The sequence below is a fragment of the Halichoeres trimaculatus genome, unplaced genomic scaffold (genome assembly GCF_033239565.1).
Source record: "Halichoeres trimaculatus isolate MK-OKI-2021-1 unplaced genomic scaffold, fHalTri1.1 fHalTri1_scaffold_15, whole genome shotgun sequence".
NCBI lineage: Eukaryota > Metazoa > Chordata > Actinopteri > Labriformes > Labridae > Halichoeres > Halichoeres trimaculatus.
Window position 1 is genome coordinate 31,641,743 of NW_027437193.1, and position 13,824 is coordinate 31,655,566.

Below are 13,824 nucleotides of genomic sequence, written 5' to 3' on the forward strand. Positions count from 1 at the left end.
TTACATAAGGGATGTCTTGGTGGCAACAAAGGGCCCCTGTCTCTAACAGCTCGCCTCCCTCACTCCCACCCCCAGTCTTACTGTCATGCTCTCATCTTGCTCCTCTTCTCTCCTTCTCTTGCTCATCCCGTGAATCAGCTGTTGGCAGCGTTGGTCTTGCTGCTCAGTTTGACCTGATGCTTCGTCTGTGGAGGATGAGAGTCCCAGGGTAGTATTTTAAATCATCTTGGCACAAAGATGAATAACACAAGGAGGACTCATCGTTTTTAAATTCAACTGTACTTTTCAATCAGAATTAGACAGAAAGACCAGATAAAACATCACAACTAAACAAGTAAATTTGGTCGGCTGACGGCTGTGTTTTTGCAACAACATGAAAAAACTACATCATTATATTTTGAATTATTTCGAGCACTTTACACTTAGTCTGGTGATTTTAGTCAGTAACATGCTTAAGATTAATGTTTACAGCTTTTTTTAAAATATGCTTCACACAAGATCATTTCAACCTCTACAACAAGTTCTGATGCTAACTGCCAGCATAAAGCCCAATAGAAGTCACTCATTAAAGCCATGTGAGGACTGTCTGAGTGATCTTGTAATTAGGAATGGGTACCAAATTGGGTACTTTTATAGGTACCGACCTTATTCTGCCTGTAGCATCAAGCACCTGGTTCTGGTAAAATCAAATGGTACCATGTTTAGGTACCTAAACTAAACACTGTGACTGTGAAGGAGTGGAAGAGTAGGCAGTTTCCATGCTGGAAATGAACACAGCATTGCAAGCTTATACATTGAAAAATAGATTGAAAAACTTTGAGATTTTATTGTTAAACAAATTAATACTTGCCACCACATAAACACACAAAAAAACAAAAAGTTGGTTCCGTTGCGTACCGATACCGATTGCCAGGTACCAGGCATTGGTACCGTATTGTTTCAAGTGTTAAAGGTGCCCATCGCTACTTGTAATGATCTCAGAACAGAACATGAATTTGTTGACAGCACAAAGACCAAAAGTCACTTTTTTGGGTTTATTTTGTCCTAATGGTGGACACACTGGAGCTGGACCATCAAAAAGAAAAAGGACAGAAAAACAGAAGAAAGCTAAACGGGAGAGTAATTGGTTACAGGCTACAGTTGAACAGCCTGGGCTCTAATTTTGTGGCACAAGCCTGGCGCACGCTGCGCAGTGTTAATTTCGTGCTGCACACCGCCGTGCACTGCCAATTTGACAATTTGTTAGACCGTCTGCGCAGAGATGGGTGTGACGGTGTGCCAGGGGGAGTTGAGATGTCAACTCCCAGGTGTCGGCAGATTCATGTTGGCGCAGTGACAATTTAGAGCCAAAAAAGTGCGCTGAAAGCTCGCCAGCTCCGACCTGGTCTATCCTCTGCGCAAAGCGGAGCGCACCCTCCACAGCTGTAATTTGGTGACAGGCGCACATGTGCACACATGTCAACAAAGCCTCAGAGGCAGGTTTCCAGAGTGTCAGGCACATTTTAATGCAATCACAGTAATCACTATTTAATGTAACCGTCTGAACCAGCATATACATTTATATCTATATTAACTGTCCCGTCACATCTGATGTCAGATTAAAGCCGTTTGTCATAATGGAAAGTTAACCTGACGGCAGCTGGAAGTTTGATGCACATCTTACAATTAAACAATAAACAGCCTTAACATCTGATACTGAGTATATATCTGGTTCTCTCATTTCATTTAATTCAAAGAAAAAAGGGAGAGACCGGCAGGACATAACCAGGATTCACTAACATTACACATTACAGACATGTCTCAGAGCACCGGGCTGAAAGAAACACTAAACACACAGTCTGCTCACCTTCTGGACACTAAACTACAAACTGAGTTTAAAAAGTTTGCTTGTTTTAAACAATACCTCTGCATAACTCGCTTTGGATCCTGGGAAAAGTTGTGTTAAACAAAGAAAAGTAGTGTTCAAAAGAAGACCTGCTTTACATTAATGCAAGAGTTGTGTCCTTGTGACAGTGGGTGATAGTGCTCATGGGAAACTGAGTCTTTATTGGATTCTGGCCAAAGGTGTCAGTACAGTCAAAGCTAAACGAACAGTCCTTACTGCAACTCAGTCAAGTTTTTCTTTCATCTATGAATGTCACACAGAGAGATTTTGAGACACTTGCATGAAGACATGGGACTGACTTAGCTTACTGTCAGACAACAGACTCAGTCAAAGGATGAACTATACAGATTTAGGATGTAGTGCTGCACGATTCGGGGAAAAGGTGCGATTTGTGATTAGGTGGACAATATTGCGTTTGTGATTGTGCTTGCTATTTAATAAAAAAAGTTGTGTCATGATGAGTCTACAGACTTGCTTGGTTATCATGGAGAAAAATCTGAATTGCATGTGCTGACATTGCAATTGCGATTGCGATTGAGATTGCGATTGCAGCCCTATTAGGATGTTACTGACTTTATCTGGTGTAACAGATAAATAAAACCCCAGTCAACTCCATACTTGGGGCTTAAAAAATTGTAGTGGAATAAAAATCAGTTGCATTTGAAGCAGTTTTCAGTTCTTCAAACAAAAATTACAAATGCAAGTCCACATTGCTTTGGACTTGTTCTTTGATTTTGCCTAAATGAAAGAACTAAGACTTAAACAGTTCTTAAGCTATTGTAGTATTCTCTCTTCGGCAGTGGGGTTTAACTGGGCCTTCTACACTGGGAACGATTGGTGGACCCTTTACAAGTGCAAAAAAAAAAAAAAAAAGAGGAAGAAGAATAGGTGAGCTGATCCTCGGGTCACAATAACAAAGGCAAGGAGACTTCACGGTAGTGCGTCCTTCTGCAAAGGACCTTCCTACATCCAACATAAATTCACACAACAACCTGAAACAATTGGTGAATATTTGTTGATGGCGTCGCTCTGAAGATAACTTGGATGAATGCCTATAAAACCAGCAGTTATCTGGAGGGAGGATAATTATCTTCTGCCCAGGAGATAATATCCTGTAAAAACAAGTGTTCACGATTTAAAAACCTCTACTTTGAGACTTCAGGGCTCTATTGATTTATGACTAAATCATGAAGTAAAAAAAACAAGCAAACTGATTTTTTCGTTCTGAAGTCCAAAAAATGATTGATATCTATATCATAATAAAAATCCAACTACATTGATCAATACATCATAACATTTTGTACATGTAGAAAAGATGACACCATCTAAGGGAAATAAAAGAAGAATGTGGATGAGACAGTAACCTCACTGATGATGCTGCCTGCAGGGTCTGGAGGGATTACTTCTTTTTATTCTATCACCCTGGTGAGCAAAGGCATTAGCTGAGGATTTGAAAATGTAATTTTTCAGCCCAATCGATCAACTGACTGTTCGATCTTCCTCTGTTTCAGTCTGATTATCTGGCTCCACTTTGAACACAATAACAGGAGCTAGAATGTGTGCACACCGAGTTCGCTGCTTCCTTCCAGGGTGTGAAAATGAAGGATGTCTGTTTGGCATCTGGCTTTCACAGTCTGTAAGCAGTGTTTTTGAACAATTTGAACAACTTGTTGTGATAAGATTGCTCTGGCCTAAAGTTGTTCCTCTTCACTTTTTGTTGTGGAGAAACTTTGGTTGGGAACCCACTGTTTAACGCAGTCACTGCACATTTTCTCAAAATCTCAAGGACACAATGAAGGAGACAGAAAATTGGATGATGAATGTAGTTTAGAAACAATAATGTGTAGTTTATTTGATGGAATAATCTTTTTGGTTTCCATATGAATGTTACATGAGTCAGGTGTTTGTGTGTAAATAAAATATACTCCTCAGTGTTTTTAATGTATTCAAAAGCTGTTTTTTGTCAGTTACCATAACTTAGTTGCTAATTTAAGGCCACATAAGGACTGAAACCTTCAGCTATTAATCACCATTTTTGAGTAAAAATGAAAAGAAGCTCTAATTGTTTAACACATACGTGAAAAAAGCGTTTCGTTAAAAGACAGAAGTAAAATAAAAAAGATGGCTGCAAACTGGAACAAAAAGTTAAATTAATGCTCCAAATGTTCAAACAGAGAGTCATACAGCTGAGAGATTCTTAATCAATCACCATTGATGAGTCTACAACAAAAATGTTGTTTCCACTAAATTCAAATGAGGGATACATCGTTGGAAAAGGCTGTTAGTGTCAATCAGGACACAACTTCAGCAGAGTGGGTTCTCCAAGGAGGTCCAAACTGGATGTATGAAGAGGCTTCGACAAGAAGTTTTAGGAACTTTCAGTTCCACCAATTAGAAACATCCAACAATTTCTGGAAAGTACTGCTCCCAGGCCGGGCTGGTTCCAGGATCTGTATTTGTTCTTTTTTACCCAGAGCTAATTGTAGATCCCAGTTCTTATGGTCAAAAAGCACATAGGCTGTTTCCCTATATGACTACTGTACCAGAAGATGCGGGTGAAAGAGGTGGTCAGTTGGTGAAACCAGTAAATATCCGTTGGTGTGACCAATGTTTGTCCTAAAAATCTGATACTTGCACAAAAAAGTTCATATTGATCTGATTTTGTCAGTCTACTACCCTATGAAAAATGAAATTCAACAAAACTTAAGCCAACTGACCCAAAAAAGAAAGAGAATATAACCCAACACACACTTAAAGATGATATTTCATAACAAATAACTCATTTTATCAGTACATTTGTAGAACTTCTCAGAAGATGAGTTTGAAGATGTGTTTTTGTGGTTGCACCATTTTATACTTTAATGGGACTGATTTTATAACCGGCTAAAAACAGCAGAAGTGTCAAATATACAGGTATCGCAATAAAGTCATTGTAAGGGTTAGGCCCCACAGGTTAGGTTTAGGCATGGGGCCCTGAATGGTTAGGTTTAGGGGAAGGGCTGTGGTAGGGCTCATGAAAGACAAGAGCAGAAGACAAAAAACAAAGAGGGTTAGGGTTAGGTTCCATATACCTTATAGATTAAGTTGTCTTGTAGTAACTATTACAATGACCTTATTAAACACTTTTTAAGCAGTTACATAGTCTTATAAACAAATTATAATGTTAATAACCATCTTATAAGTACTTACACAGGTCTTATTAATGCTTATTACAGGACCTTAATATAAAGCTACAGCTACAAAAATGCAAACTAAACATTAAAAAAATAGAACATGTTGTTTTAACAAGTTTAAAGCATATTTTTGATACCAGCCTTTATTTATCACTGCCTGCCTAGTGATTTGTTTGAAATTTTGTAAGTAGTCTGTAAAAAAGAGCAAAGTCTGCAGCATGCCCAGATGTCCTACTGATCTGGAAAAAATTCTCAGTTTGCAGAGGACCAGTCTATGTCCCATACTATTCCCCACAATGCCCAGCGCTAATGCTGCTCGCTTCTTTTTCTGTGTATGGTGGGTAGCACTCAGGATGTACCTGTAGTTTGTTTTGTACATTTATAATAAAAAAAGTAGAGTTCTTCAAGAAGTCCCTATTTCCTGGGGAAGGTTCCTGTGGGACTCAAAAACTTGAGATGATGACCACCAAACATAGCTGAGGATTTTGAACAAACATCAACTAACCCGTTGATTTGTGGGTCAGTATAACAGGCTTTATCACTCATCAGGTTTAAAAAATAGTCTCTTAAAAGTTTTGCTCAGGAGCCAAAAGCCCTAAACTTTTACAAGGGCTGGGATTTTTTTGTGCATGTTGTAAATTATGTTCATTTGATATTTGTTAGCTTAAAAATCTGAATAGGTACAGTGTATATACAGTTAATCTTTCATTTGTTTTGGCTTACAATTTCTCTAATTTTGTTTCTCCCACAGTGAAATCTGACAACAAACAGGAGAAAACAGACCTCATGTCCAGCAAGACGGACAAGATCGATACGCTCGATAAGAAGGAGAAAGAAGATCAGCAGAAGAAGGACAACGGCCCCGATAAAAACCAGAAATCCGACAAGATCGTCAAAGATGACGACAAAATGGAGAAGATGAATGCAGAGAAGAACAACAAAGCTAACGAGAAGGCGGAGAAGGAGAAGGTGGACAAACCTGAGAAGACCAACAAAGACGAGAAAAAGGAGGAGGAGAAGAAACCTGCTGAGAAGAAGGAGGAGAAGGGAGGCAAGGGGACCGCCAAGTCCCCGACAGGAAACAAGACCCTGCCAAGTCCTGATGGCAAGGGCAAGGTGGGTCACATACACACACACACACACACACACACACACACACACACACAAACACACACACACACACACACACACACACACACACACACACACACCTCATGAGTGTCCAGCTTCAGAAACAGCCCAGTCACCCAAAGGTCACAGCGCTGAACTCAGCCACAGCTCCTGTGTCCAACAACAGCTTGCTGCTGGAGTGTCCTTGAGCTCGACACGCAAACCCTGCCTGTCTGCTCACACACACATACACGCTGCACACACACTCACAGGTGCTCAGGCTGGTGCAATAGAGGCACAGACATCAACAGCCTGAGTCATTGTTGTGCTTCTGCTGATTGTTCTGGTCTTAAGTGTGGGTGTGTTTCTGTGTCTGTGTGTGTGTCTGTGTGTGTCTACATGTGTCTGGTCTACATCCTTTTCAAAGCTGAGACATAAAACAGTTTTGTGTGCTATGAGTGGATTAATTCTTTGGAAGTTTTATCCCCAGGCCTGTAACAAAGGATTTTAGTTCTTTATTAAAAAACAGCTTTTGTGTATTTGAAAAGACACTCGTGCAGGATGTATGGCTGCACCTTACAGGAACTCAGACGTCTCTGTGGATGTGTTCGTATGTTGTCTTTGCAGAGTGTCAGTGTTGAAACAGTGAAATCCCTCACAGTCACTTTAATGTTCACACTGGCTCCATGTGTCACATACTTAACGTTTGCATGGCTGTGAACAGGACACAAGGTTGAAAAATCACATGTTCACCAGCTCACTGTCTCCTTCTTCGTTAGCTGTGTGGGGTCATCACAACTGAAAGGCAACTTAAATGTCATCTATTCTTCCTAGCTATGTGTTCGTTTCATGCACTGTAAGTCATCTTTCACTCCAGGTGTGAGTAAGTACCGTTATCTGTCCGAAAGTCCTGGCTAACAAACTCTTTGTATTGACAGCAATGCAGAAAGCTAAAATTAGCATACATATCTTTGTGAAACACATCATGCTGACAGAGGATTTTTGATTAGCATTTGCAAACTACTTTGAAAGCTAAAGTTGAATTCAAGTTTTACAGCAGCTCTACGGTAAAATACACCGGATGTGTCTGCAGTGCGTCACCGCTCCGTCACAGCGCTGGATCAGATAGGTTTCCATTCATGTCAATGTGTCAGCTTACACTTGATCCGCTCTGTTGTGGTCTGGCTGCATGGCTGGTCCAGGAGGTCGCAGGTAATTCGCAGCCATCCTATTTTTGCCGGATGCCAGAGCTTAGATGCATCAATTCACTGTAGGGAAGATTGAGTGGGGCAGGAAGTTGTGCCCAGCCAGTGACCTTCAAAACAAAACAAACCGTGTCAAAACAGACAAACAGACAAAATGAGTGGAGCCAGACCTGGGGCCTGTACTACGAAGCTGGATTACTCTTAGAGAGATAACTTCCTGGATAAGTTTCGGGTTTTCCGCACTACGAATGTGGATCTCTTTTTATCCAGACACGTTGCCCTGGTAACTGATGCTGAATGCCAAACCTGGTCTGGAGCAGGTTAAGTTGCACTATTTTTTTCTACTGTGAAGCACTTTGTGACTTGTGTCTGTGGAAAGTGCGATACAAATTAAGTTTACTTACTTACTTACTTGTTTAAGTTTACTTAAGTTCCAGGATTAGAGCTCACGGGGTGTGACAGACCGCCCGCTGACCAATCGGTTCTAATTATGAGGTCGGATATGATGCTGATCACACACACACTGACTGACAACATGAATGAATAAGGACCTAACTGGCCGTGTTGTCACATGATGAGATAGGTCTTTTAATATCACCATTTTGGAAATTTAGGCATTTGCAGAGTCAGCGATTTTTTGCCAGCAATCCCTCCGGCTTTTCACGGCCGCAGTCGTGTTGCTCCTGGCCTGGATTATACTGTGGTACTCCTCATATTTTTTGCAGGATTATTTGCTGCTCCTCCGCTGTAAAGTAGGCTGCTCTCTTCTCCATTGTGGAAAATGCTCCAGGGCCGCTGACCACGCCCATTTTATGTGTGCCCGCACAGATCCCAGCAGGATTCACTTATCAAGTTGATAACGAGCTTCGTAGTACAGCAGATCTGGATGACGGAGATCTGGTGAAGTTCAGCGAGTTGTCGCAGAGTTATCCTGGATGACTCAATCCTGCTTCGTAGTACAGGCCCCAGGTCGGTTAGCAGGTTGGAGGTTTTACAACCCAACATGAATGAAGAGAGGCTTAAAAATGGAGTGGGCAGCGTGGGAACTCCTTGGTCTTGACAAATGCAGGCAAGCTGGACTGCACACATATCTAGTGTATCTGAGGCATTAGCCTTGAGGGTTTTTGTCAGGTGATAGTTAGAGCCCTATTTTTAACACAGACAGTGGATGAACCAGTGTTGGACTGATGTAGTACAAGTTATTAACTACTTCTAAAACATCCCCAGAGTGCTTGGAAGGGTCATTATATCAGTCAGTGTTTTTGAAAAGGGTTAAAAAAAAGTTTATATCAAACCATTTAATCGCAAATTTTCCCTGTAAAATAAGAACATGTATATCATTCCTTAGACCTCCCATGAACACAACATGCATTGTTTTGTTCACACTTTTATAATAATAATAATAATAATAATAAGTATTATTATTATTATTATTATTATTATTATTATTATTATTATTATTATTATTATTATTATTATTATTATTATTATTATTATTATTATAATAGGCATTATTATTATTATTATTATTATTATTATTATTATTATTATTATTATTATTATTATTATTATTATTATTATTATTATTAAGGTTGATAAGATATTATAAGACAAGATAAGAAAAGATATGCTTTTTCAATTCAAAAGCATGTATGAAAAGCAACTATTGTTATCATAAATAAGTAAAAGCAGGAAAATATTTTATACTGTGTCAGAAAAGCTGTGCAGCTGCATAAATATATGAAAGTTACCAAGACTTATTAAAGTCTGTTTTTTTTACTGTAATAAATCTAATGGTTTAAGACAGTAAGTTAAGTGCGTATAAAGAAAACACACAGCATACATACATGTTTTCTTAATATTTCATGTAATAGATAGCTGTATTTCATTGTTGTCTTTGCTACAATGTAAGAGTAATACTTATGATTACTTACTAGAGTAACTGTCTTTTTCCTGATGTCAGTGAGATCTAGTTTTTCCCTAATAAGCACCAGGCAGATTTCTTGACTGCCACTAGCATAAACATTTCATTGTATGCCTCTTTTGTGTTGTATAAACTTCTATTTGATTTGATTACTTATTTGGAAAATTATTTATTTATTCATTCATTTATTTATTATGGAGCTGCAAAAACATGATTTTGTTTGAATGTTGCATGTTCTGCAAATATGATGGTTGTTTTCTGATGCAGTTGCCAAATTTAGAATTTCATTTTTTTAATCTCAGCTACACTTTTAAAACACAAAAATATAACTGTTCATTATATCTCTATTATACTATACCTTCATTAAATACTAGTTAAGCACCACAACTTACACTCACCTAAGCACCTTTTTTATGAATCAGCTCAAACCACCACCACCAACATTAAAAAACCTGACATTGCATCACAGCTGATGTCAAATCACACCTTTCTCTGTACCACTCATTCCATAAAATCTAAAGCTTATAACTTTATCATTTATTGAAAGCTCATGATTCATCCCAAGGGACTAGAAAAATCTCATTCTCAGATTTCAGAATTTGTTTCAGGTTGCTGTTTGGCTGTGCTGCCATTTCACTTCTCTTTTTCCTCTCCCTCTCTTTCTGTCCCTCGTCTCTTTTCTTTTCTGTCCTCCTCTCTTTTACTTTTAATTTGCCTTTTTTTAATTCCATTACCACTAGCCTGACGCTGGTTCTACCAAACCAAACTCAGCCAAATCTCGCCCATCCACCCTTTCCACCAATGGCGAGGCCAACTCAGCCAAACGCCCCTCCCCCACCACAGCCACAGCCAATAAAAAAAGCCCCAAGGCGACCACACCCACTGCTGCCAAGCGGCCACCAACTGGCTCTGCCAAGGCTGCTAAGGTGAGTCTCAAACACAAAGTGTACACGTTTCCTCAGCGCAAAGTTGATGAATGCACGATGTCTGGATCAGGAAACGTCTCGCCTTTGTCCTCAACTGAAACCGCACCCCAGGTTAAAGAAAACACTCCACTGAGTCCAGAGGCAGACAGCATCAGCCACTTCAAGTGAGCTCAAGCATATACAGTAAAAAGATGACACACACATCTTCACTTCCACGAGATTTATGTATGAGCCATGCTATCAGTCTGCAGCATCTGAAAACACAGCTCAGACGTTATCACTCGTCTCTCTTAGAGCAGAAAAAACACGACAGGAATGACTCATCAAAACACACAGCGATGACAAAACAAATACAAAGTGATGTTACTGTGGGTGAGATTATTCATGGATTAGCATCTGTACTGCTGACAACACCTGAAATCATGAATGCAGTGTGTGATAACTTTCTATAATACAAGCTCAGTGTGTCTGCTCTGTTTTGCTAACCGTCAGCACAACTTAAATCTTTCCTATCCCTGTGGCACCTGACTCTAAAATCCACAGCAGCTTTGATCTCTTCAGTTATTGTTGTTTACTATGTCATGACATCTGTGAAAGGTGAATGAGTTGTGTGATGTTTTGTGCTGTGATTTCTCTCAGCTAATCTGGAACAAGCCCATTATATTACTGTGCTGAATGATGTGAGCCTCACTGAACCCGTGATGTGAGGGTAACTTCTTTTTTCCTCTGTCTTTCTTTTCTCTATTTCTTGGTTCCCTTTCTTTTTTATTCTCATTTATTACTCTCCTTTTTCTGCTTTATTTCACTCTTTTTCTTACTTTCCTTGTACTCACCCACCCTCTTTCTTTTCTCTTCTTTGCTTTTATCTACTTTTTTATTTTCTATTTAAATCTTTTCCCCTTGTTTTTTCTCAATTTCTTTCTTTCTTTTTCTCTTTCTCTTATTTCTCGTCTTTCTTTATCATTTTTATTCTTAAATCTTTTCTTATTTTCTTTTCTTTTTTCGACTTTTGTTGTATTTATTTATTTTCTTTCTTTCTTTTTATTTTCTTTCTTTTTATTTTCTTACTTTCTTTTCCTTACTCTATAACTTTTTCCCTTTTCTTTTTTCTTTTTTTTTCTTTTTTTCTTTCCTTCTTTTTATTCTGTTACTTTATTTTCTTTACTCTGTCACTTTTTTTCTCTTTTCTTTCTTTCTTTTTTTTCTTTCTTTCTTTCTTTCTTTCTTTCTTTCTTTCTTTCTCTTTCTTTCTTTCTTTCTTTCTTCCTTTCTTTCTTTCTTTCTTTCTTTCTCTTTCTTTCTTTCTTTCTTTCTCTTTCTTTCTTTCTTTCTTTCTTTCTTTCTTTCTCTTTCTTTCTTTCTTTCTTTCTTTCTTTTTCTTTCTTACTTTCTTTCTTTCTCTTTCTTTCTTTCTTTCTTTCTCTTTCTTTCTTTCTTTCTTTCTTTCTTTCTTTTTCTTTCTTACTTTCTTTCTTCCTTTCTTCATTCTTTCTTTTTCTTTCTTACTTTCTTTCTTTCTTTCTTTCTTTCTTTCTTTCTTTCTTTCTTTCTTTCTTTCTTTCTTTCTTTCTTTCTTCATTCTGTTACTTTCTTTTCCTTACTCTGTAACCTTTTTTCCCTTTTCTTTCTGTCTTTTTTTTCTGTTACTTTCTTTCCTTTACTCTGTCACTTTTCTTTCTTTCTTTCTTTCTTTCCTTCTTTCTTCATTCTTTCTGTCTTTCTTTCTTTCTTTCTTTCTTTCTTTTTATTCTGTTACTTTCTTTTCTTCACTCTGTCGCTTTTTTCTTTGTTTCTGTATTTTTTTTTATTTTGTAATTGTTCCTTTTGTTCCTTTTTTCTTTGTTTGGTTCTTCTTTCCCTTCTTTTATTTCTTTTTCCTTTTCCCCCTCTACATGTTCTTTCATTTTATTTTATTTCTTTTTCCTTCACTCTGCTTCTGTTCTATCTTTTTCCTTCTTCTCTTTTTCTTTTTTTCTTTTTGTTCTTTTTTTCTTTTCTTTTCATTGCTTGGTTCTTTTACCCTTTTTTTCTTTCTTTATTTTTCTCTTCTCTCTTTGTATGTTGTATTTCATGGTAATTGATTCCTTTTTACATGCTTGAACCTTCTTTTTTTCTTGCTCTCTTTTTTTATCAGCTTGTTACAGCTTGTCTCATTCATGGAAACATTGATCCTCAGCTCATGATAACTCAGTTTTCTTCCACACAGGAGCAGAACACACACACACCTGCTGTACGAGCTGAAAACATGTAAAAAACAAACACATTTAAACTTTTTAAACTCTCCTTCAGATGATCTCGTCTTGTGATTTCAGGCTGCAGAAAATGGTACAGCTGAGAAACGCCCACCTGTGTCAAAGGCCACGCCCACTCCTCGATCAACTGCCAATAAGAACGGCTCTCCTGCCAACGCAGCAAGTAAAGCTGCTGGTAAGTGCACACATTTGCACACACACACATGCACACACACACATACCCAGCTTGCACTGAGAATCTTGTCTGCACACGCTGTGTGTGTGATTGTGTGTGTGCCCTCTGGCCCTGATTGTGTGATATTAGCACCATGGTCACAGACAGTGTCCCCCCTGTGCTTTGGTTACTTTATAGCGGTGTCAGAGCAGCATGACCTCCACAGCAGAAGCTGAAGGTGCTACAGTAGCCGGAAAAATGACTCACACGTTGACTGGCACGGCTCCAGGAAACAGGCTAACCAAACCGCTGCCATATGCTGCACTTTGTCAGATTTAAGAGGAAGCTTCTGAAGACGCCAGTCAAGTATTTTTATCTACAAATCACAAACAGCATCTCACCTCTCTCAGTGGTGGAGCTATGACTCAGTCTGAACCGTGTTATTCCAACAGGCGTTATGCTTTTTGTGCATCCTGTGAGGATATGATTCACTTATTTCACAGCCATAGCTGTGATCTTCCACAAGGTGTATTTCATTTACTGTGACCTGCATCATTTTTATGACTGTTTCACTGATGGCAGCGGTTCAGTTAGATTTCATAATGCCTCTGACACAAAGTGGCAGAATTAAAAACAGCACAGCTTGTGCCTAATGATGTACATACTGTGACGTTAACAAGAACAGTGAAATGACTCAGGTCCCATCACCAGTTAACCCTGACAGTTCTTATTCAGTTGATCATTTCTCCATCACTGTCATTTCAAGCAGGGCTCTATAGTATAAGGAGACTTATTAAAGCAACTTTTCTTGGTATAACTTGAGTATAAAGGTAGAAGACTGCATATTGATGGTGCTTTCCAGTTTCCACAATGTTATATTTGAAATGTCACAGACTTCTTCAAAGGGACTCTGAGAAGTTTGAGAGTGATCTTGATAAAGTCTCACTCCTAGATAAATGCCTGATTGTAATCCACACTTTAAAATGAGATTATCAGCACCAATATTACAGGTTACAGGCTATTTTAAATTTCTACTTTATGGCTTCCTGATCAGGTCAAGCAGGACTGGATGTTTAACGACACATCGAGGTCTCTATGACAGCACCACGCCGGCTGACAAAGTTTTGTAGAGACAATAGAGATGCATGTTTTTCTATGCTGAAAATGATTTATGTGATTAATTTTGTAGTGATGG

The 13,824-nt window shown here is 38.6% G+C and overlaps 1 protein-coding gene across 5 annotated transcripts in view; it reads left to right on the forward strand.

Moving 5' to 3' along the window:
* Positions 1-13,824, forward strand: part of LOC141803859 (uncharacterized) — a 149,025-nt gene that overhangs the window by 103,509 nt on the left and 31,692 nt on the right. For 4 of the 5 annotated variants that reach the window (XM_074687891.1, XM_074687890.1, XM_074687892.1 and 1 more), the window contains 3 exons: positions 5,810-6,174; positions 10,038-10,223; positions 12,536-12,650. In XM_074687891.1, the coding sequence (XP_074543992.1) occupies positions 5,810-6,174; positions 10,038-10,223; positions 12,536-12,650 (666 nt within the window). The remainder of the gene's footprint in view (positions 1-5,809; positions 6,175-10,037; positions 10,224-12,535; positions 12,651-13,824) is intronic. The other variant, XM_074687893.1, reaches the window with a different exon arrangement.